Source organism: Muntiacus reevesi, chromosome 6 (assembly GCF_963930625.1).
Source record: "Muntiacus reevesi chromosome 6, mMunRee1.1, whole genome shotgun sequence".
NCBI classification, from domain to species: domain Eukaryota; kingdom Metazoa; phylum Chordata; class Mammalia; order Artiodactyla; family Cervidae; genus Muntiacus; species Muntiacus reevesi.
The window spans coordinates 60,270,029-60,292,556 of NC_089254.1; the positions used below are offsets into that span (position 1 = coordinate 60,270,029).

General features: G+C 35.9%; 1 protein-coding gene across 4 annotated transcripts in view; it reads right to left on the reverse strand.

The window, feature by feature from the left end:
• BBS9 (Bardet-Biedl syndrome 9) overlaps window positions 1-22,528 on the reverse strand; it is a 440,246-nt gene that overhangs the window by 262,842 nt on the left and 154,876 nt on the right. For all 4 annotated transcript variants that reach the window (XM_065939388.1, XM_065939386.1, XM_065939387.1 and 1 more), the window contains one exon: window positions 936-1,117. In XM_065939388.1, coding sequence (XP_065795460.1) covers window positions 936-1,117 — 182 coding nt within the window. The remainder of the gene's footprint in view (window positions 1-935; window positions 1,118-22,528) is intronic.

Sequence of the window (22,528 nt, forward strand, 5' to 3'; positions counted from 1 at the left end):
AAAACAATTTTATTTTAATATTCACATTTTGAAATACATTAAATAAATTCCTCTGAATCTCTCTTGGTAATATAGACTCAAAAATACATAACTCTAGGAAAGTGATTGGACCAGGATTAAGATTGGCTCTGTTGTTTTGGTTGGCTTTTGATGCTCTGCTTCTTTTATTATTTCTACTTGTTTTAACATTTCTTTTATGTGAAAATAGTCCATATTTTTTCTCATTAAAAAATACTTTTACCTGACCCTGAGAAGGGAACTTAAAGTAATGCTTTTCACATGTCCAACTCAAACTTCAGGATTGGTGTTTTGTTTCTCCTTTTAATTTATAATAAAATTATACCCTTGTGAACCCCAAAGTAAGATAATATTGAGTTATACAAAACTCAGGAACTGAAAATATCATCAGCCTCTGAGTCACTAGAAATCAGCATACCACAAGCTACACTCCATTTGGATGGCTAATTAACTACAAACATAAATTATCTCACTAGGTTGCAAATGACTACATTTTTAGTAATAAAGTGGTAACTCATGTACTGCTCTGGTTTCCTTTAAAAGAAGCAACTAACATTTTTTCAGGGATATTAGAAGTTAATAAATGATCACTCTAAACTTTAATGTTGTACTAAAGGCCTAAAATCACTACCTGAAGAAATATATGTTCTTTCTTAGAGTTTAAAGAAAAAAACCTAGATAGCAGTGTCTGTGAAACACACTAACAAAAGTATTATCTTAAATAGGACATATTTTTCAGAAGCTATAATATACAAATTAAGCACAAAGACTAGTATGTTAAAGAGCAGTGTTGTTTTTACAAAAATGACTTTAATTAAGCCTGGGGGAGAAAATCAACACGTACAAAATACTATCCATATACAAAATAATATAAATTTTACAATGAATATTATAATAGAAAGCTGAAAATGAGATACCTTGTGATTTGTTAGCATTTTTGATGACTTTCTGAAGTTCTTTCAACTCCTTATCAAGTTCATCATAGTTTAGTTCTCTAGATTCAACTTTTGGAGCTTGGAACAAAGAAGGATCTGTTCCCAGGTATGAACACTGCAAGTGACCTTCATCACTCAGAGTGACTATCACTCCCTTTAAATCACTTTAAAAAAAAAAAAAAAGGAAGAGAAAATGAGACATAATTAAAAATGTTTAATGGACGTAGACTTGACCAACTACACTTTCATTCAATTTAGCTTCAGCATGCCATTAAGAAAATGGAGGAGGCCATGAAAAGAAATGTGGGCCCTTCTCTTTTCCTTCTCTTTTCCTTTTGCTTCTCTCTGCCCTTGGGACATATGCTCCCCCTCCCTCCCCAGGTCCACTCACCATGGCTTCCTTCACATGCGCTCCTACTCAAGGAGCTCTCTGGTCTGTTCTCTCTCCCTTCACTTTTAGATAGAAGTCTCCCTTTCTCTCTTACTAGCTCTTTCCCCATCACTCTTATCATCCTGATTATCTCTTTTCCTCCCTACCCTTTCACTCTTTTTGTCTTTCTTAAAGCCTCCCTTATCTCTGTTATTCTCTAGAAATAGCCATAATATAAATTATAGATAACTTAAGCATAAATGTTTAAAAATAAAAGTTGTATGTTTTCCTGAACGTACTATAGAAGTAGATGAAATTATACCATTTGCTTCCTCCCGACCCTGCCCAGAGGGAAAGAAACTCAATATTGTCATGAGTCATTTTGAACTGAAATACAATGACTTTGTTTGTTGTGTTTTCTACTGGCCTTTGATTTTTACAAAAGCTTTCCAACCCTGTTATAAAGGTTAAATATTAATCAAAAACAACAGAAAACTGGAGAGATACAATAACTTGAAAAAAAAATGTTGCTATTCATCTGAAGAAAGGAGTTAGGATATATAAAGGTCTAGGACTCATTCCTTCTCCAAAGAAAGGGGTCCAAAGTGGGTCCAGAACTGGACCCACTCCAGTCCTCTTGCCTGGAAAATCCCATGGACGGAGGAGCCTGGTAGGCTACAGTTCATGGGGTCTCGAAGAGTCGGACACAACTGAGCGACTTAACTTTCACTTCACTTTCATGCATTGGAGAAGGAAATGGTAACCCACTCCAGTGTTCTTGCCTGGAGAATCCCAGGGACAGAGGAGCCTGATGGGCTGCTGTCTATGGGGTTGCACAGAGTCGGACACGACTGAAGCGACTTAGCAGCAGTAGCAGCAGGACTCATTCAGAACAAATAAGAATTTTTAAATTCTTTTGGTCATGACAAAATGTAACTCATTAATCTAAAAGTTCAGCTTGACTAAGAGTAAACACTATCATTGCTCAATCCATCCCATAAGGTGGCCACTAGCAACTTTACCATCTGTTTTAAACATAATATTCTTACACAATCTCTCTCCAGGGCTTATACATAATTCTGTACTGTGACTTCATAATAATAAAAAATAGACTGGGATCACTGATTCAACAGATTTAAAAACTAGCTAAAAGCTAAAAGGATATTTAGGTTCTAGCTCTAACTCTGTCCAACGTAGGTGAGTCAACTTGGTGAAGTCTTCCTAAATGCCCTTATTTCTGAAATAAGAAGGTGAAGCAGGTGATCCTCAAACGTCTTTAAGTCGAACAAACCTGTTCTGCAAATCTAGCTCAGAAAATAAATACTCCCAAATAAAATCATTTTTTTAAAATAAAATGTTTTCACCCCTACAGAGCCTCTGGACCTGACCTTTTCAGGCAAATGAAGCCACCTAGTGGCCTCAGAAATCTCAACTTCCACAAACTCATTTCAAGAGGGCAAACCTCTGTCCCTGTTGAGTTAGTCTGTTCCCCATTCTACTCAGACCTACTAAAGTCTGGGAACACAAGTCCTAAGGAAACACTAGGAGACTAAAAGGCAGAGGTTCTCAGATAATGTGGTAATCATCAACTCTTTGAACCCAGAAGGGTTATATCCATTTCATCTTCACCCTTTGAGTGGTCCATTATAAAGGAAACCTAGCATGAGCCAATATAAGTATACCTTGCTATCCAAATTTATTTGGTCTTTGAACTGGATAGCTTATTAGAGAATCAGTTACATCCCACTGTTTTAGATGGCAAAAAGCAATAATTTAAACCCAGGGATTTATCTAAAAATTTATCTGAACCTATTAAGTTTCTGAGTTCAGACAGAGTTTGATAGTGGTATATACACATATTTTCTTCAGTGTCTCAAAAAGAAAAAATTCTTTACTGATGTTTTGAGGTGTTCAAAAGGAAAAGAGACAAGCCAGGATCTTTCCTTACTGAAAGAGCTTACCAACGGTCTCCAGAATGTCTTCACGCTAAATTATAAAACTTAAGCAATTTACTTTTTCCTTATCAATGGCATTAGAGCTATTACATACAATTTAGATCAAATAACAAAAATTTAGAATAGCTGAATTCATTTAACATTGCATGTTTTATTCCATAGGAACACTAATACAAGCTCTAAAAACTTTAGAATAAATCAACGAAATTTCTGTCTATGATGGGACAGGCAGTTTTACACAGGCCTACAGTACTACTTAATATATAAGTAATGTCATCACTCATTATCTTAAACACAAAGGAAAATTTTTAATATACATGTATATCATTTCTAAAGTTAAGCCCAACTTAAGTATAAAGCCCAATTTAAACAGAAAAACAAGATTTTTAAAAATATCTTGATTTTTACATTAAAAAAATCAAGATTTTTTAAAATCTTTCTACATTAAAAAAAAAATCTTCTTACACAATGTTTATTGTCCATGTGACAATGTGTAAAGTTTTGTGAGTGATAGAATTTTATGCTGGAAGATGTCATCAAGTAAATCACATATTGTGTACCCCATTACTTACACATTTAAAGTAGAGTTAACACTGCCAAATTAAGTCTCAGGATTATTACTGGTCCTTGAAATACATCAGCAAAACCAAGGAACTAGAATAATGTATTTTATGAGGACTCATGGTCAAAGATGTTATATTACTAGGGCACAATAATTTTGTGATTTTAGCAATGGAGCATGAAATTAAACAATAGAGCTAGCTCAGGAATCTGAAAGTAATTGTTTCATCATTCAGTAAACAGATCCTGGCCCTAACAATACATTCAAACACAATTCCAGATGGATTTTAAAAGTTAAATTTAAAAATATGAAACTACAAAAATATTTATCTGCCCTTGAGATGGAAAGAACTTTGCTGTGAGAAACCAACAGAGGAAAACTACAAAGCAAAGGATCTCTAAATTAAACCACAAAAAAGTTTTAAACTTGTTATATGCTTTAAAAATACATCATAGTAAAAAGAACAAAAGACGAACAAACTGGGGAAAACCTTGGCAACCAACATAAAATATATGATTTAAGTTGAACTATAAGAAGTTGTGAATATTCACTGTTTTTGACCTATAAAAAATGTTTCATATATTTCATCTAATATGTAAAGAACTCTTACAAATCAATGAAAATATGAGTACATCCCCAAAGAAAAAGATTGAAGGGAATGTACAATTCACTTGAATCAGTTACTTAAAGGTTAAGTGAACTACAGAATTAAAACTTTCATCTAATTTTTTTTCTGACAAGGCCAAGCTATAAAATTAACAATCTGAAAGCATTTGAAATACTCAAAAAAATAAAAAATGAAAAATTTCTTTTACTAATACAATAAAAACAAATGAATAATAGCTTTAAAAACAAATGAAAAGAAAATGCATTGAATCAAATGGTTTCCTGTCCAGCTGCACTTAATGCAAAATAGAAATATTTGAAGTTCTCAAATCCTCAGTGTGGTTTTTATTGTAAGATATAGATATCAAAGAAATCTTAAAAACTTAAATACTACTTATTGTACTCAATTTTTACTCTGCCTCAATACAGAGCACATGATTTAAAGGCAATTCCCTTAAGCAAAGCAGGCAGACTCAGTGTAGGCAGTCCTTCCTTAGCCCCAACAGGCTAGACTCGATCACTTGAACATATTTTGAGTCACTTTGTAATCATTTATTTAAGATATGCTTATTAAGCATCTGCTATACCAGAGTTACAAAGGAAAGTAAGATATGGTGCTGACTCCATTAAAAAAAAAAAAAACAATTCTGGTCTAGTTGCAAAAGAAAACCTATTTTAAAAACTAGCAATTGCAACAGAACATGTCAGAAGCTATATGAAGAGCGCAGTACAATAACCATACATGAAACAGCAGAGCAAGTCTTCAATGGGCAAAGGATGCAGAAGCTCGATCCTGACTTATAAGTAGATTCTCACAGATTTAAAAAAAGAAAAGAAAAAAGTGAACAAACTAAAGGCAGAGGACTTGGTGAACACTTTCCATCCCATGACTTCAAAATACCCTTTTGGAGCCAGCTCCATTTATATCTCCAAACAGACCTCTCACCCAAAGTTGAACTGTGTACATCCAGTGGCCTACTTGATATCTCCACTTGGAAGGTGAATAGACATCTAAAGCTGGACATGGCTACAACTGAGCTCCTGATTTTGGCTGCTTCCCTCCAACTTAAATATGTTATTTCTTAAACCTTTCATCTTTCCAAGAAAAGGAAATGTATTACACAAGTAGTGAAACTAAGAAGCTCAAAGGTTAGATTGAAGAAAGTTCAGAGGGATGTAGAAATTACATGGGCTTCCTAAGTAGCTCAGTGATAATCTGCCTGCCAAACCAGGAGACATAGGTCCCATCCCTGGGTCAGGAAGATCCCCTGGAGAAGAGAATGGCCACCACTCCTGTATTCTTGCCTGAGAAATTCCATAGACAGAGGAGTCTGGCAGGCTACAGTCCATGGTGTCACAAAGACTCAGACACGACTTAGTGACTAAACAATAACAACAGAATTACATAGAGTAAAATCTTACAGACTTTTGTAAACTCTGTTAAAAACTGTGAATTTAATACTTAAGAAATAAGAAATCACAAAAGGTTTTAAAGTAGAAGAGGGAGAAGTAGCATGATCTGATTCATCTTTGACAAAGATCTACTCTTAATGCTTGTGGAGAGACCACTCTGGGTGGGGTTAATACAGGAAGGACAGGCAAGGACAATGAGAATGAAGAAAAGGGAAAGATAAAAACATATTTATAAGATATAATCATATTATGTCACTTAATCACCCCAATAACCTTATGAAGAAAGGTTTCATATGCCTTCACTGTACCAAAAAAAAGAAGAAGAATGAAACCCTGGAAAAACAGAAAATAATACATACTGGTTACCAGGAGATAACAAGCATAGCGGCAAGAAACTGCAGACTTTCTGGCCTCAGATATGAAATTTCCATTCCTATATAGCTGCCCTCAGAAGGCAACAAATGACACTTCATACAAAATGATTTTTTAGAGTGGATTATATATTCAGCAAATATTAAATGCTAAGAAAGAAAATGATTTGACATTTACAGAAGAGTTTTTTTTTCAAACAAAATGCCTAAGTATTCAAGAGTCAAACATGGCAAATAGAAAAGTAAAAGAGACAAATTCTCCAAGGTTATGTGAATGATATTTGCTTTAATCTGCAAAGTTAAATACAAAATGATTACAGTTAGTTCCTCACATTGAGATTGGTGCAAAAGTAATTGCGATTTCAGACTGTGAATTTTAAATCATTATAACTAGGCTCAAACATATCTTTATTAATCAAAATAAGAATCATTATCATCAACACATTTTTGCCAATGAGAAATGTTTGTTTATTCCTATAGCATACAAATCTATGCTTTGGCAAAAACAGAAATATAAACTAATGGAACAAGATAGAAAGCCCAGAAATAAACCCATGCACATATGGGTACCTTATTTTTGACAAAGGAGACAAAAATACGCAATGGGGCAAAGACAGCTTCTTCAATAAGTGGTGCTGCGAAAACTGGACAGCTACATTTAAAAGAATGAAATTAGAACAATTTGTAACCAAACACAAAAAAACTCAAAATGGATTAAAGACCTAAATGTAAGACCAGAAACTATAAAGCTCTTAGAGGGAAGCATAGGCAGAACAGCCTATGACATAAATCAAAGCAAGATCCTCTATGACCCACCTCCTAGAGTAATGGAAATAAAAACAAAAGTAAATAAGTGGGTCCATCTAGTCAAGGCTATGGTTTTTCCAGTGGCCATGTATGGATGTGAGAGATGGACTGTGAAGAAACCTGAGTGGTGAGAATTGATGCTTTTGAACTATGGTGTTAGAGAAGACACTTGAGAGTTCCTTGGGCTGCAAGGAGATCCAACCAGTCCATCCTAAAGGAGATCAGTCCTGGGTGTTCAATGGAAGGACTGACGCTGAGGCTGAAACTCCAATACTTTGGCCACCTCATGCGAAGAGTTGACTCATTGGAAAAGACCCTGATGCTGGGAGGGATTGGGAGCAGGAGGAGAAGGAGACAACAGACGATGAGATGGCTGGATGGCATACCGACTCGATGGACATGAGTTTGAGTAAACTCTGGGAGTTGGATATGGACAGGGAGGCCTGGCGTGCTGCGATTCACGGGTCACAGAGAGTCGAACACGACTGAGCAACTGAACTGAAGTGAACTGAACTGAACTGATACACAATGCAGCATCATTCCACTACTCTTCGTGGCTTGGTCTGCAAAATATGTCCTGGAATGAAAGTATTTCTTACATGGTTCTCATGACCAGTGTGTATTTTGCTCTTGTTTCCTCCTCCACCCTTTCTTCAGATTACCATCAACTTTCTATTTAAACGTAAAGTCCTATTTTAATATGATTGTTATTTGGGCTTGTTTTTTTTTATTTGGTAGGTTTGATTAGGTTTTGTTACTTTCTGGTGCTCCAATTACAGCTGTATAAATTTTAAATGATCTGCCCCATGACAATTTATTGTTTGTTTTTTAATGACATATAGTTGATTTACAATGTTGTGCCAATCCTTGATGTACACCAAAGTAATTCAGTTTTTCACATATATACATTATGTTTTAATATTCTCTTTCATTATGGCTTATCACAGGAGATTGAATATCATTCCCTATGCTATACAGTAAGACCTTATTGCTTATCCATTCTAAATGTGGCAATTTATTTTTATAGCCTTCTTACTGTTAATTTGTAATTTATTATATTATAACATAAATAATTGTAATATTGGAGCTTTTGGGATTTGGAGAAAAGGTGTGAAGAAAATCTAGTATGGAGAAAATGAGAGAAGAAGAGGGAGAAAAGTTTAGACTATGTATGAGAAAGAACAAGCAGCCTGGATACAACATTCAGTGGATTAAATAAAGAGAAAAGAAACTCTTGGGAATAAAGCCATTTAAAGATCTTAAACTTTAATCTATGTAATTATGGAACCAGTGAAGGCTTTTTAGCTACTGAGTGACATCAGCGAAAATATGGTTTTAAAAGATGTACTCTAAAAGATGTTTCAAATAATTCTTACCAAAATGACCCATAAAGCAATGTAATCTAAATAAAAATCCCAGAAAGTTTTTTCTTTATATTTTGTAGAAACTGTCAAGCTGATTTCCACATTTCTATGGAAATGCCAAAAAGATTAGAATGGCAAAACAATAATGAAAAAAGAACAGAGATAGAGGGTTTTCATAATCTGACTGCAAGATACACTATAAATCTAGAGTAATCAAGACAATGCAGTATTGACATGAGGATAAATAGACCAATGGAACAAAAAGGAGACTCCAGAAACAAACCTACACTCTTGCAGTCAACTTGATTTTCAACAAAAATGCCAAAGGTATTTAATGGGGAAAGAAAAGTCTTTTTAATAAATGGTGTTTGAAGAACTGACTAGCCATATGGAAACAATAAAACTCACAGTATACACAGACATTAATTTGAGATGGATCACTGAACCAAATGTAAGAGTTAAACCTATAAGCACTATAAGCTTTTTAAAAAATACAGAACAATATTTTCGTGACCTGGAATAGATAAAAGATTTCTTAGGATGTATATAGTAAAAAATCATAAAAGAAAAATGATAAGTTAGATTTCATATTCAAAGCTTCTTATCAAAAGAACCCTTAAAAGCACATAAAGAACTATTATAGTAAATGAGTCAAGTGCTCGGGCCTGTTGGGCTGGGAAGATCCAGAGGAATCGGGTGGAGAGGGAGGTGGGATGGGAGACCGGGATGGGGAATTCGTGTAACTCTATGGCTGATTCACATCAATGTATGACAAAACCCACTGAAAAATTAAAAAAAAAATGAAAAAAAAAAAAAAAAGAACTATTATAGTAAATGAAAACACACACACACAACAAACTCAACTAGGAAAAACCTCCACAGTCACTTCACAGAGTAAAGTATAAAACTTGTCAACAAACTAAGAAAAATGCTCAATATTATTAGTCATTAGGGAAATGAAAATTAAAATCACTATTAGAAGACTTTCCAAGAACCTACTCATTGGAAAAGACTCTGATGCTGGGAAAGACTGAGGACAAGAGAAGGGGGCAACAGAGGATGAGATGGTTGGATGGCATCATCAAGTCAATGGACTTGAGTTTGAGCAAACTCCAGGAGACAGTGTAGGACAGGGAAGCATGGCATGCTGCATTCCATGGGGTCACAAAGATCAGACCCGACTGAATGACTTAACAACAACAAATGCCATATAAACACTGATAATTGCTGAAGCTGGGCACTGGATACAAGGCAGTTCACAATACCGTCCACTTAGTTTGTATATATTTAAACACTTCCATAATAGAACAGTTGGAGGGTTTAAAAAGAAGCAAATAAAATGCATACATAGATACACAAATATGTATACAATGATACCAGCAACACTAAATACTTGTAGTGATAATGAATGCAATCTATCTTGACCTGGGACCTGCCTCATACTTTAGCACCCATTACCACCCTTATTCAACTCTCTCTTCCATCCTGCCATGTCTCTTTACCAGCATGGTAGATTACAAATATGGCCCAAATTTTCTCCTGCTATGTATCCACAGCTCTTGCAATGTGACTGTATAGCTTCTTTCATCAAGGATGGCAGTCGAGCCCCCCCACCTCTTCGATCTGGACTAGACCTGTCTCTTGCTTTGGCTAAGAGAATAATGAGAGTCTCTTGGATTGATGGGCTAGAAACCCAATTGTGTGTGTCCTTAAAAAGAGACAAAAAATGAAAAGTGACAGAGAAACAAAGGAGATCAGGAAAAGACAGATGTGGAGAGACATTGGAGTAATGTATCTACAAACCAGGGAATAGCAAGGGTTGCTAGACAGAAGCTGGGAGAGAAGCATGGAATACATTCTCCCTCAGGGCCTTTAAAAGGAAATATTCAGTCACACATTGATTTGGACTTCTGTCCATGGAAACTGTTAAATAATACATTTATGTTTTTTCTATTATATATTGTCAGCCTGCTTATTTAACTTACATGCAGAGTACATCATGCAAAATGTGAGGCTGGATGAATCATAAACTAGAACCAAGATTGGCAGGAGATATATCAGTAATTTCAGATATGAAGATGATACCACTTTAATGGCAAAAAGTGAAGAGGACCTAAAGAGCCTGTTGGTAAAGGTCAAAGAGGAGAGTGAAAAAGCTGACTTAAAACTCAACATTCAAAAAACTAAGATCACTGCATCCAGTCCTATTACTTCATGGCAAACAGATGGGGAAAATGCGGAAACAATGTCAGATTTGATTGTCTTCTGCTCCAAAATCACTGCAGATGGTGACTGAAGCCACGAAATTTAAAAGATGCTTGCTCCATTGGTAGCTTGATAGGGACTGCATTGAATTTATAGATTGCCTTGAGTAGTATACTCATTTTCACTATATTGATTCTTATGATTCACAAACATGGTATATTTCTCCATCTATTTGTGTCATCTTTGATTTCTTTCACCAGTGTTTTATAGTTTTCTATATATACGTCTTTTGTTTCTTTAGGTAGATTTATTCCTAGGTGTTTTATTCTTTTTCTTGCAATGGTGAATGAAATAGTTTCCTTAATTTCTCTTTCTGTTTTCTCATTGTTAGTGCATAGGAACGCAAGGGATTCCTGTGTGCTAATTTTATATCCTGCAGCTTTACAATATTCATTGATTAGCTCTAGTAATTTTTCATAGAACTAGAACAAATAATTGCACAATTTGTATGGAAATACAAAAAAACAAAACAAACAAAAAAAAAAAACCTCGAATAGCCAAAGCAATCTTGAGAAAGAAGAATGGAACTGAAGGAGTCAATTTCTATCTGACTTCAAACTATACTACAAAGCTACAGTCATCAAGACAGGAGAGTACTGGCATAAAGACAGAAATATAGATCAATGGAACAAAATTGAAAGCCCAGAGACAAATCCACGCACCTATGGACACCTTATCTTTGACAAAGGAGGCAAGAATACACAATGGAGAACAATCTCTTTAACAAGTGGTGCTGGGAAAACTGGTCAGCCACTTGTAAAAGAATGAAACCACACACTTTCTAACACCATACACAAAAATAAACTCAAAATGGATTAAAGATCTAAACATAAAACCAGAAACTATAAAACTCCTAGAGGAAAACATAGGCAAAACACTCTCCGACATAAATCACAGCAGGATCTTCTATGACCCACCTCTCAGACTAATGGAAAGAAAAGCAAAAATAAACAAATGGGACGTAGTGAAACTTAAATGCTTTTGCACAATGAAGGAAACTATAAGAAGGGTGAAAAGACAGTCTTCCGAATGGGAGAAAATAATAGCAAATGAAGCAACTGACAAGGAATTAATCTCAAAAATATACAAGCAGCTCCTGTAGCTCAATTCCAGAAACATAAATGACCCAATCAAAAAATGGGCTAAAGAACTAAACAGATATTTCTCCAAAGAAGATGTACAGATGGCTAACAAGCACATGAAAAGATGCTCAACATCACTCATTATCAGCGAAATGCAAATCAAAACCACAACGAAGTACCATCTCACACCAGTCAAAACAGTTGCTATCAAAAACTCTACAAACAATAAAAATGCTGGAGAGGGTGCGGAGAAAAGGGAACCCTCTTACACTGTTGATGGGAATGCAAACTAGTACAGCCACTACAGAGAACAGTGTGGAGATTCCTTTAAAAACTGGAAAGAGAACTGCCATATGACCCAGCAATCCCACTGCTGGGCATGAACACCAAGGAAACCAGAACTGAAAGAGACATGTGTACCCCAATGTTCACTGCAGCACTATTCACAGTAGCTAGGACATGGAAGCAACCTAGATGTCCATGGGCAATTGAATGGATAAGAAAGGTGTGGTACATATACACAATGGAATATTACTTAACTATTAAAAAGAATGTATTTGAATCAATTCTAATGAGGTGAATGAAACTGGAGCCTATTATACAGAGTGATAAGTCAGAAAGAAAAACACCAATACAGTATATTAACGCATATATATGGAATTTAGAAAGATGGTAACTATGACCCTATATGCGAGACAGCAAAAGAGGCACAGATGTAAAGAACAGACTTTTGGACTCTTGTGGGAAAAGGCGAGGGTGGGATGATTTGAGAGAATAACATTGAAACATGTATATTACCATATGTGAAATAGATCGCCAGTCCAGTTTTGATGCATGAGACAGGGTGCTCAGGGCCGGTGCACTGGGATACCCCTGAGGGATGGGATGGGAGGGAGGTGGAGGGGGGTTCAGGATGGGGAACACATGTACACCCATGGCTGATTCATGTCAATGTATGGCAAAAATCACTACAATGTTGTAAAGTAATTCAGTTCAGTTCGGTCACTCAACCATGTCCAACTCTGCGACCCCATGAACCAAAGCACTCCAGGACTCCCTGTCCACCACCAACTCCTAGAGTCTACCCAAAATCACGTCCATTGAGTCGGTGATGCAATCCAGCCATCTCATCCTCTGTCGTCCCCTTCCCATCCTCTGTCGTCCCCTTCTCCTCCTTCCCTCAACCTTTGCCAGCATCAGGGTCTTTTCAAATAAGTCAGCTCTTCTCATCAGGTGGCCAAAGTATTGGAGATTCAGCTTCAACATCAGTCCTTGCAATGAACACCCAGGACTGATCTCCTTTAGGATGGACTGGTTGGATCTTCTTGTAGTCCAAGGGACTCTCAAGAATCTTCTCCAATACCATAGTTCAAAAGCATCAATTATTTGGCACTCAGCTTTCTTTATAGTCCAACTCTCACATACACACATGACAACTGGAAAACCATAGCCTTATCAAGATGGATCTTTGTTGACAAAGTAATGTCCTTCTTTTCAATATGCTGTCTAGGTTGTTCATAACTTTCCTTCCAAGGAGTAAGCATTTTTTAATTTCATGGCTGCAATCACCATCTGCAGTGATTTTGGAGCCCAGAAAAATAAAGTCAGCCACTGTCTCCACTGTTTCCCCATCTATTGGCCATGAAGTGATGGGACCGGATGCCATGATCTTAGTTTTCTGAATGTTGAGCTTTAAGCCAACTTTTTCACTCTCCTCTTTCACTTTCATCAAGAGGCTCTTTAGTTCTTCTTCACTTTCTGCCATAAGTTTGAGCAAATTTGGAGAGATGGTAAGGGACAGGGAAGCCTGGTGTGCTGTAGTTCATTGGGTCCCAGAGTCGGACACAACTTAGCAACTGAACAACAACAAAATCGTATTTAAGTACCAAGTTTGTTGGAATTTGTTACAGTATCCCCGGCTAAGCAATACCCAAGTACAGAGCAGAAAAATCATTCAGCTAAACTCAGCTCAAAACTGACAATGTTGTTGTTCAGTCAGTTAGTTGTGTTCAACTCTCTGGGACCCCATGCACTGCAGCACACCAGGCTTCCCTGGTGCATCACTATCTCCCAGAGTTTGTTCAAACTCATACCCATTGAGTCATTGATGCCATTCAACCATCCCATCCTCTGTCATCCCCTTCTCCTCCTGCCTTCAATCTTTCCCAGCATCAGAGTCTTTCCCAAGGAGTCAATTCTTCACAGCAGGTGGCCAAAATACTGAAGCTTCTGCTTCAGTATCAATCCTTCCAATGAACACTTAGGATTGATTTCCTTTAGGATTGACTGATTTGATCTCCTTTGACTGGAGACTCTCAAGAGTCTCCCTTTCCCCAGAAGCACAGAAAGCATCGATTCTGTGGCACTCAGCCTTCTTTATGATCCAACTCTCACATCCATATATGACTACTGGAAACACCAAAGCTTTGACTATACAGGCCTTTGTCAGCAAAGTGATGTCTCTACTTTTTAATATGCTGTCTAGGTTCATCATAGTTTTTCTTCCAAGGAGCAAGTGTCTTTTAATTTTGTGGCTGCAGTCCCCATCTGCAGTGATTATGGAGCCCAAGAAAATAAAGTTTGTCACTGTTTCCATTGTTTCCCCATATATTTGCCATGAAGTGATGGAATCAGACGCCATGATCTTTATTTTTTGAATGTTGAGTTTTAAGCCAGCTTTTTCACTCTCCTCTTTCACTTTCATCAAGAGGCTCTTTAGTTCCTCTTCACTGTTTGCCATTAGGGTGGTGTCATCTGCATATCTGAAGTTACTGATATTTCTCATGGCAATCCTGATTCCAGCTTGCACTTCATCCAATCTGGCATTTCACATGATGTACTTTTCATGTAAGGTAAATAAGCAGGGTGAAAATATACAGTCTTGACATACTCCTTTCTGAATTTTGAAACAGCCTATTGTTTTATGTCCAGTTCCAACTGTTGCTTCTTGACGTGGATTCAGGTTTCTCAGGAGGCAGTTAAAGTGGTCTGATATTCCCATGTCTTTAAGCTACTAAGTTGTGAGATGATTTGCTACACAGCAAAGCTAACTGACACAGTCGACCTTGGAAATACTCATTCCTCTTTTTAAAAGTATCTCTTCCAAAGCCAATCTTATCACCTTCATAAAAACTGACTACCTAATTATACCTGATAAATAATACTTCTATAACAGCACTACAAATGTTATAGCATTTCTTTAAATTTTTTTATGATTATCACCTTTGAACAGGTTGTTAACTTCCTAATGGCAAGGATTATAAGACACTGAATTTGTAACCCTCAATGCCAGACACAATGACTTCATCTATATGAAATTTTCAAAAAGAATCAAAATTCACCTATAGTACTAGTTATAAGCAAATACAAAAACACCACAACATTCCAATGTACCAACCAATAAGTATAGACTCAGAAGTAAATCTAGAAGACCTCTATAATGTCCATAATACTTTAAATGGAACTCTTCAGATCAATATAAGACAAAACCAACTTTATCTACAGTTATCTAATATCCCTTCACTATTTCTTCTAATCATCAAATAATAAGGCAACACCAAAAGGAGTGTGAAGACAGAGTATGTATGTGGTAGCTCTAACCTGGCACTGAGCCTTGAACATATGAATGCCAAGAAAACTAGCATGCAAATATATTCTTTCCCAAGGAAAAGAACGTTTTCTAAAGTAAAAGTTCAAGGCAATGAATCTTTCCATAAATAAAACTAGATGTTGGAATCTTTCCCTGATGTATGAAAGAAGACATGATCTGGTGCCATAATTTTCTAATGTATTAAGCCCTTACTGGAATTAAGTCAGGCGTTAAGGAAACCACCTGTGTATTTTTAGCTCTTATATCTTGAGGAGTTACTTTTGCAAGTTTTAAAAATAATTAGGCCTTGTTTGTCCCTCTCGGTATGACCATCTCTCAGGCAAAGTTTCATATCAATACATTTGACATACACAGTTCATACTGAGTACAAAATCTGAGAGCTAAGAGAATCAAGCATAGAATGTAAGTTTCCTCGTTCACAGAGAGGTATTTTTTTCTTTTTTTTTTTGGCCCATCTTTCCATGCTGACTTCCCAAGAATGGAACATTTTAAGGTGTAATTTGAGGTTTGTGCAAATGGTTTTCAGTTATTATTGCTATCTATAATTAGCCTCAATAATCAAGAGCTGGATTATTTAATAGAAGAGACATGGTAATTAGAATACCCAAGAAAGGACAAGTAAAATGGGGGAGCCAAGGCCAGAGTCCACAGACATCATAATAGAAATAACTCTGCAACGAGAAGCTGTCACATCATACTATAGAAATTACAAAGGTTGTAGTTGGGTAGAATGAAAAAAATACCTTTTGCAGTAAAGAAATTTCTAAGCATCAAAAACTCAGACGTGAGCCTCTTCTTTCAAAACTAATTCTTATTAGACTTACTAGAAAGTCAACACAAGACTGCTAAATCTGGTTAATTATGTTCACAACACTAAACAGGTAAATTACTAACCAGAAAAAAAAAAAAGACATGACTTCTAGAAGGGTCTATTTTGCACTGGGGAAGCAAAATATGTTTATAAGCACTTGACTCAACTCTAACTTCCTTCATTATTGAAAAATAAGCATGTATTTAGAACTTACTGTATCTACATATCATTCTAGATGTTATAGACAGATAGGCAGGTTACACTGGTCATTATCCTCAAAGAATGTAAAGTACAGTGGCAATTACAAATATGCAGATCAAACAAGAATGTATGAGATGTATGAGGCATGAACTAACGAGTGATGCATGTAAATAAGGGGGCCAATAAAAACAAAGTGAAAGAACACCAAAATCAGACAGTGAACAGAGAGAGTGCTTTCTAAAAGAGAAAATACAAGCAGAAATTGGATAGGAAAAGAAACAGGGCATTCCAATAAAATTCTCCTTAAAGAGCACTCACACACACACATGCATACATGCACACACACACGCATGTGCACACATACTCTGCAGAGGGTAAAGGACATTCAGGAAGTGTTTTAACTAAAGCCAGAACCAAATAGATATTCAACAAATATCTATTTCAGTATCAATGTATCAGTTATGGTTCTCAAAGTGAGAATACCAGTGAAGAAATGACACAGAAATCTCTATTCTCTAGGAGCTCACATGCCAGTAAAGATAGGAAAAGCAATGAACAAAAGAAATGACTATATAATAAATTCAAAGATGACAGGTGCTACAGAAAAAAAATAAGAAGGTAAAGTAAGACTCAAATTGGACCTAGGGAAAGGCATGAGTTGCATAGGCTAGGAAGGGCATTCCAGAACAGTGGAACAGCATAAGTTGTCACCTGTCTCTATCAGTCAGAAAGTGTATTTCTCCCCAAGAGTATTCATATGGAAAAGTGGTTCATGATAAAAATTAAAGATGATAAAAATTCAATGACTTTGAAAGAAATGCAAGAAGGCAAAGTGGTTATCTGAGGAGGCCTTACAAATGGCTGAGAAAAGAAGAGAAGCAAAAGGCAAAGGAGAAAGGGAAAAATATACCCAACTGAATGCAGACTTCCAGAACAGCAAGGAGAGATAAGAAAGCCTTCTTAAGTGAACAATGCAAACAAACAGAGGAAAAGAATAGAATAGGAAAGACTGGAGATGTCTTCAAGAAAATTGGAGAAACCAAGGGAACATTTCATGCAAAGATGGGCACCATAAAGGAAAGAAACAGCAAGGAACTAACAAAAGCAGAAGAGATTAAGAAGAGGTAGCAAGAATGCACAGAACTATACAAAAGGGTCTTAATGACCCAGCTAACCATGATGATGTGACCAGTCACCTAGAGCCAGACATCCTGGAGTGTGAAGTCAAGTGGGCCTTAGGAAGCATTACTATGAAAAAAGTTAGCAGAGGGGACAGAATTCCAGCTGAGCTATTTCAAATTCTAAAATATGATGCTGTGAAAGTGCTGCACTCAATATGCCAGCAAAATTGGAAAACTCAGCAGTGGCCACAGGAATAGAAAAGGTCAGTTTTCATTCTAATCCCAAAGAAAGGCAATGCCAAAGAATGTTCAAACTATGTACAACTGTACTCATTTCACACACTAGCAAGGTAATGCTCAAAATCCTTCAAGCTAAGCCTCAGCAGTATGTGAACTGAGAAATTCCAGATGTACAAGCTGGATTTAGAAAAGGCAAAGGAACCAGATATCAAATAGCCAACATTCACTGGATCATGGAGGAAGCAAGGCGATTCCAGAAAAAACATCTATTTCTGCTTCATTGACTATGCTAAAGCCTTTCTCTATGTGGATCACAACAAACTCTGAAAAATTCTTAAAGAGATAAGAATACCAGACTACCTTTCCTACCTCCTGAGAAACCTGCATGCAGATCAAGAAGCAACAGCTAGAACTGAACATGAAACAATGGCTTGGCTCAAAATGAGAAAGGAGTACGTCAAGGCTGTATATTGTCACTCTGCTTATTTAACTTATATGCAGAGTACATCATACAAAATGACAGGCCGGATGAATCACAAGCTGGAATCAAGATTGCCAGGAGAAATATCAATAACATCAGATATGCAGATGGTACCACTCTAATGGCAGAAAATGAAAAGGAACTAAAGAGCCCCTTGATGAAGGTGAAAGAGGAGAGTGAAAAAGCGGACTTAACACTTAACATTCAAAAAACTAAGATCAGGCATATGGTCCTGTCACTTCATGGCAAACAGAGGGAGAAAAAATGGAAACAGTGGACGATTTCATTTTCTTGGGCTGCAAAATTAGTACAGACAGTGACTGCAGCCATGAAATTAAAATGCTTGCTCCTTGGAAGAAAAACTATGACAAACCTAGACAGAGTATTAAAAACCAAGAGACATCAGGTTGCCAACAAAGTAGACAAAGCTATAGTTTTTCCAATAGTCATGTAAAGATATGAGAGATGAACCAGAAAGAAGGTTGAACGCCAAAGAATTGATGCTTTCAAAATGTGGTGCTGGAGAAGACCTTTGAGAGTCCTGTGGACAGCAAGGAGAACAAACCAGTCAATCCTAAAGGAAATCAACCTTGAATATTCATTGAAGAACTGATGCTGAAGCTGAGTCTCCAATACTTTGGCCACCTGATGGGAAGAGCCGACTCATTGGAAAAGACCCTGATGCTGGCAAAGATTGAGGACAGGAAGAGACAGTGGCAACAGAGGATGAGATAGTTGGATGGCATCACAGACTCAATGAACGTGAGTTTGAGCAAACTCTGGGAGGTAATGAAGGACAAGGAAGCCTGGTGTGCTACAGTGCATGGGGTTGCAGAGTCAGACACAACTTAGTGACTGAACAACAACAAACACTACTCACATTTCTCTTCTTCCCACTCTCTGTTAACTCTGAATTTGTTCTATTAGCTATTACCTCTGTGCTGACAATCGCCAATCTCACTTCTAGCCTGTAATCTCAAATACATGTGGCCAGATCACTTCTGAGTATCTTCACTTCAATTATATTAACTTGAACATGTATGGGTCTTTTCAGTTTAAAAAGAACTTTTGCACACATTTATTTCCACCTACGAACATCAACACCTTAAATTCAACACACTGACAACTAAACTTTTCTTTCTCATAAACCTGGTCCCTTTCAACCTCTCCATCTCTTTCAATATCACTACAATCAGACCTTTAGTGAACGACAAAATCTTATGATTAGACACCTTAGCAGAAGTATCCAGTTAAAGCAAAGAATTCTGAAAAATCACTGATGTGTATTTTCTAACCTACTTTACTCCTGCCTGGAAGATTAGACTAATCTTGACAAATCAACTTATAAATTTCCTTTCACAATTCCCTTTTGGCAATTTAACCTTATTTCTGGCCTCACTTTCTTCTCTAGGGAGAATGGAGGATTCTGTGATGAGCTGGAGCCTCCAACTCCAGTCCTTCCTGACTTGATTCCACATTTCCCCACGGATGCTACATGTGGTCCTTATGGTCTCTGTGAAGCATACAGTTAGCTAGTTGCCTAAGATGTTGAGAACACCCAACCAACAACATTCTGTCACTTTATCTTTTACCAGTCAGAAGATGACATTCATTCACTTGTACATCCTCAGTTCCCACCCCGCTAGACATAGACTCCAATGAACACATGTACTTCATTACCACCTGGCTTCTGACTTTTCTTTTCCTTCAGTGATTGAGGCCATTCTGCAGATCTGTTAACAATATCTAGCAATTGGTTTGTTTTACAACTTCATTTTGGTAGAGTATAAAGTGATGTTATTGCAACAAAATGTAATTTGAATAGTATCAAATGTTTCATTACAGCACAAATCTGTCTCCTTTTTATAGGCCTACAGAACTAACTTATTTGCAATGATACTTAACTATAAACAAATTATCTAAGTCTATTAGAACTTAGTCCAACCTAGTAACGTCTTTAACTTATCAAAGTAAAATACTCTTCAATGACTATCAGGCCTTACAGTCAAGGAATCACTAGTAACAAATATAGCAAAACTGGAGTATGTAAGGCAAAGACTATACTTCTAAACTGATAGCCAAATTTTAAGCACATTTAGTGCTAGTACAAAATTTTTAAAAAATTCTAGATGGCCCATGATAAGCCATCAATTGTAACAGATCACACAAGTCATATGCCCTCTAATTGGGAAATGAGAATGGCCTTCTTTATGGTTACTAATTCTTCTGCCACTACTATTATGATTACACATTATAAATTCCATTAGGGTTCAAATGACTTCAGAGTTTTGCCATCACTTTAAAATTCAATAAATACAGACTGCAAGAAGAAAAATCCTAATTTTGTTATTGCCTGTACACAGCTAAGTGATACTTTAAAAATAAATATAGGTTACAAGTTAAAAGTTGAAAAACGTACTATTTTGCAGTCACCATTGAATTGCTTATCATTCTTTGCTTTGTCAATTGTTTTATATTCTTCCTCTTGGTAATTACATGGTTTATGGACATGTCTTAAATTTAGTAGCTTTGGAAGAAGTCTTCTTACAAATACTGCATTTTAACAATGCCCCTATAAATATCATTATTTCATTCAACTACCCACAGAATTTGCTATTTCTATTACTTGCCAAAATATTTTGGCAAAATATTTTATTCTGTGCTATTTCTATTATATATCATGCTGGAATCATAGGAATACTGAACTTAAGGGGGTATTTCAATGCTTAAAATACGAAACAAATTATTCTGCTATCTAAAATAACCTGTGAAAATAACTCCTACACACGTGTTAATAATTTGCAAAAGCTATCTCTTATTGGATTCTAGGTAATAACAACATATGCTTTTCATACATCTACTCTTACAAAACAAATTTTTCACAACATAACCTTTGAAGAAATCAGAATACTTCAGACACTTCCCATTTTGCATTAGCAATCCAGTAACTCAAATATCTGTTTCACAGGACTTAGTACACAAACTTTTTAAGATTACTATCCAAAAAAAAAAGGATTTCATCATTTTCACTCCAATACAGTTTAATGATTATACAAAGACTCTTACATTTTAGATCATAAAATTTCTTGTTCTCCTTTTTATACATTTTATTGTCCTGAGTAACAAGATTGACAATGGGAGATTTTGCTGATGCTAGTATTATATGAAATTGGTGTATGGAAAGAAAAATGCTTCAGTAGCATGATGGCCTTCACTTTAGACTGACAATTCATTGAATAAAATAATTTTTCTTTTACAATAAAAACTTTCTACTATTTTCAAAACCCTTCACTTTGTACAATACTTCTGAATTTACAGAAGTCTATTATTTCCTTCTCTTCTTCTACATTCCCGCCATTAGATAAGGGAAAGAGCAAATGTTGTTAGATTCTCTTTGACCTTTTCTGATTTCCTGCACTACCATCATTCTTCTGTTAAGAAGCAAGATTAACACACATACATACACACACACACACACACACAAATGGTACCTTGGGTGAGATAATGGATGTGTTAATTACCTTGTGGTAAAGATTTCACAATGTAAACATGCATCAAATCATTACATTGTACATTTTAAATACATATCATTTTATTTGTCAATTATACCTCAATAAAGCTGAAAAAAGAAGGAATGTTAAGAAGAAATTTGTAAATGTACTTAAAAGAGGAACCTGTTAACTTATCTACATCGGTCCTCATTAGCTACTGGGTTTTTACTTATTTATTTAAAAATAACAGTTAATTAACACTCCAACCTTTTGGGTTCTCTTGAAATAAGTGCTTTGGAAAGAAGCAAGTTGTGAATAAATCAATAGCCTTGAGCCAATCATAGTAAAATTTCTAAAAATCAAAGTGAAAAAAATCCATGGCTGATTCGTGTCAACGTATGGCAAAAACCACAATATTGTAATTAGCCTCCAACTAATAAAAATAAATGGAAAAAAAGTGAAAAAAATCTTAAAAACAACTAAAAAGGGACAGACTACCTTCAAAGAAGTAATAGAACAACATACCTAATGTCTCAACAGCAACTATAGAAGTCAGATGACTAATGGACTGATATTTTTAAATATTAGAAAGAAAATAATTGCTAATCTAGAATTCTATACCCAGCAAAAATATCCTTCAAAATAAACATAAAGAAATAATTTCATTTCAAACAAAACAAGTCAAAAAACTTCCCAGCTGACCCATATTTAAAGAAATAGTAAAGGAAGTTTTTTAGGCAGAAGGAAAATGATTTCAGATAAATGGTAAAAGATTTAGGGGAAAAAAAGACGACCTGTAAAAAAGGTAAAACATACATATGTGTG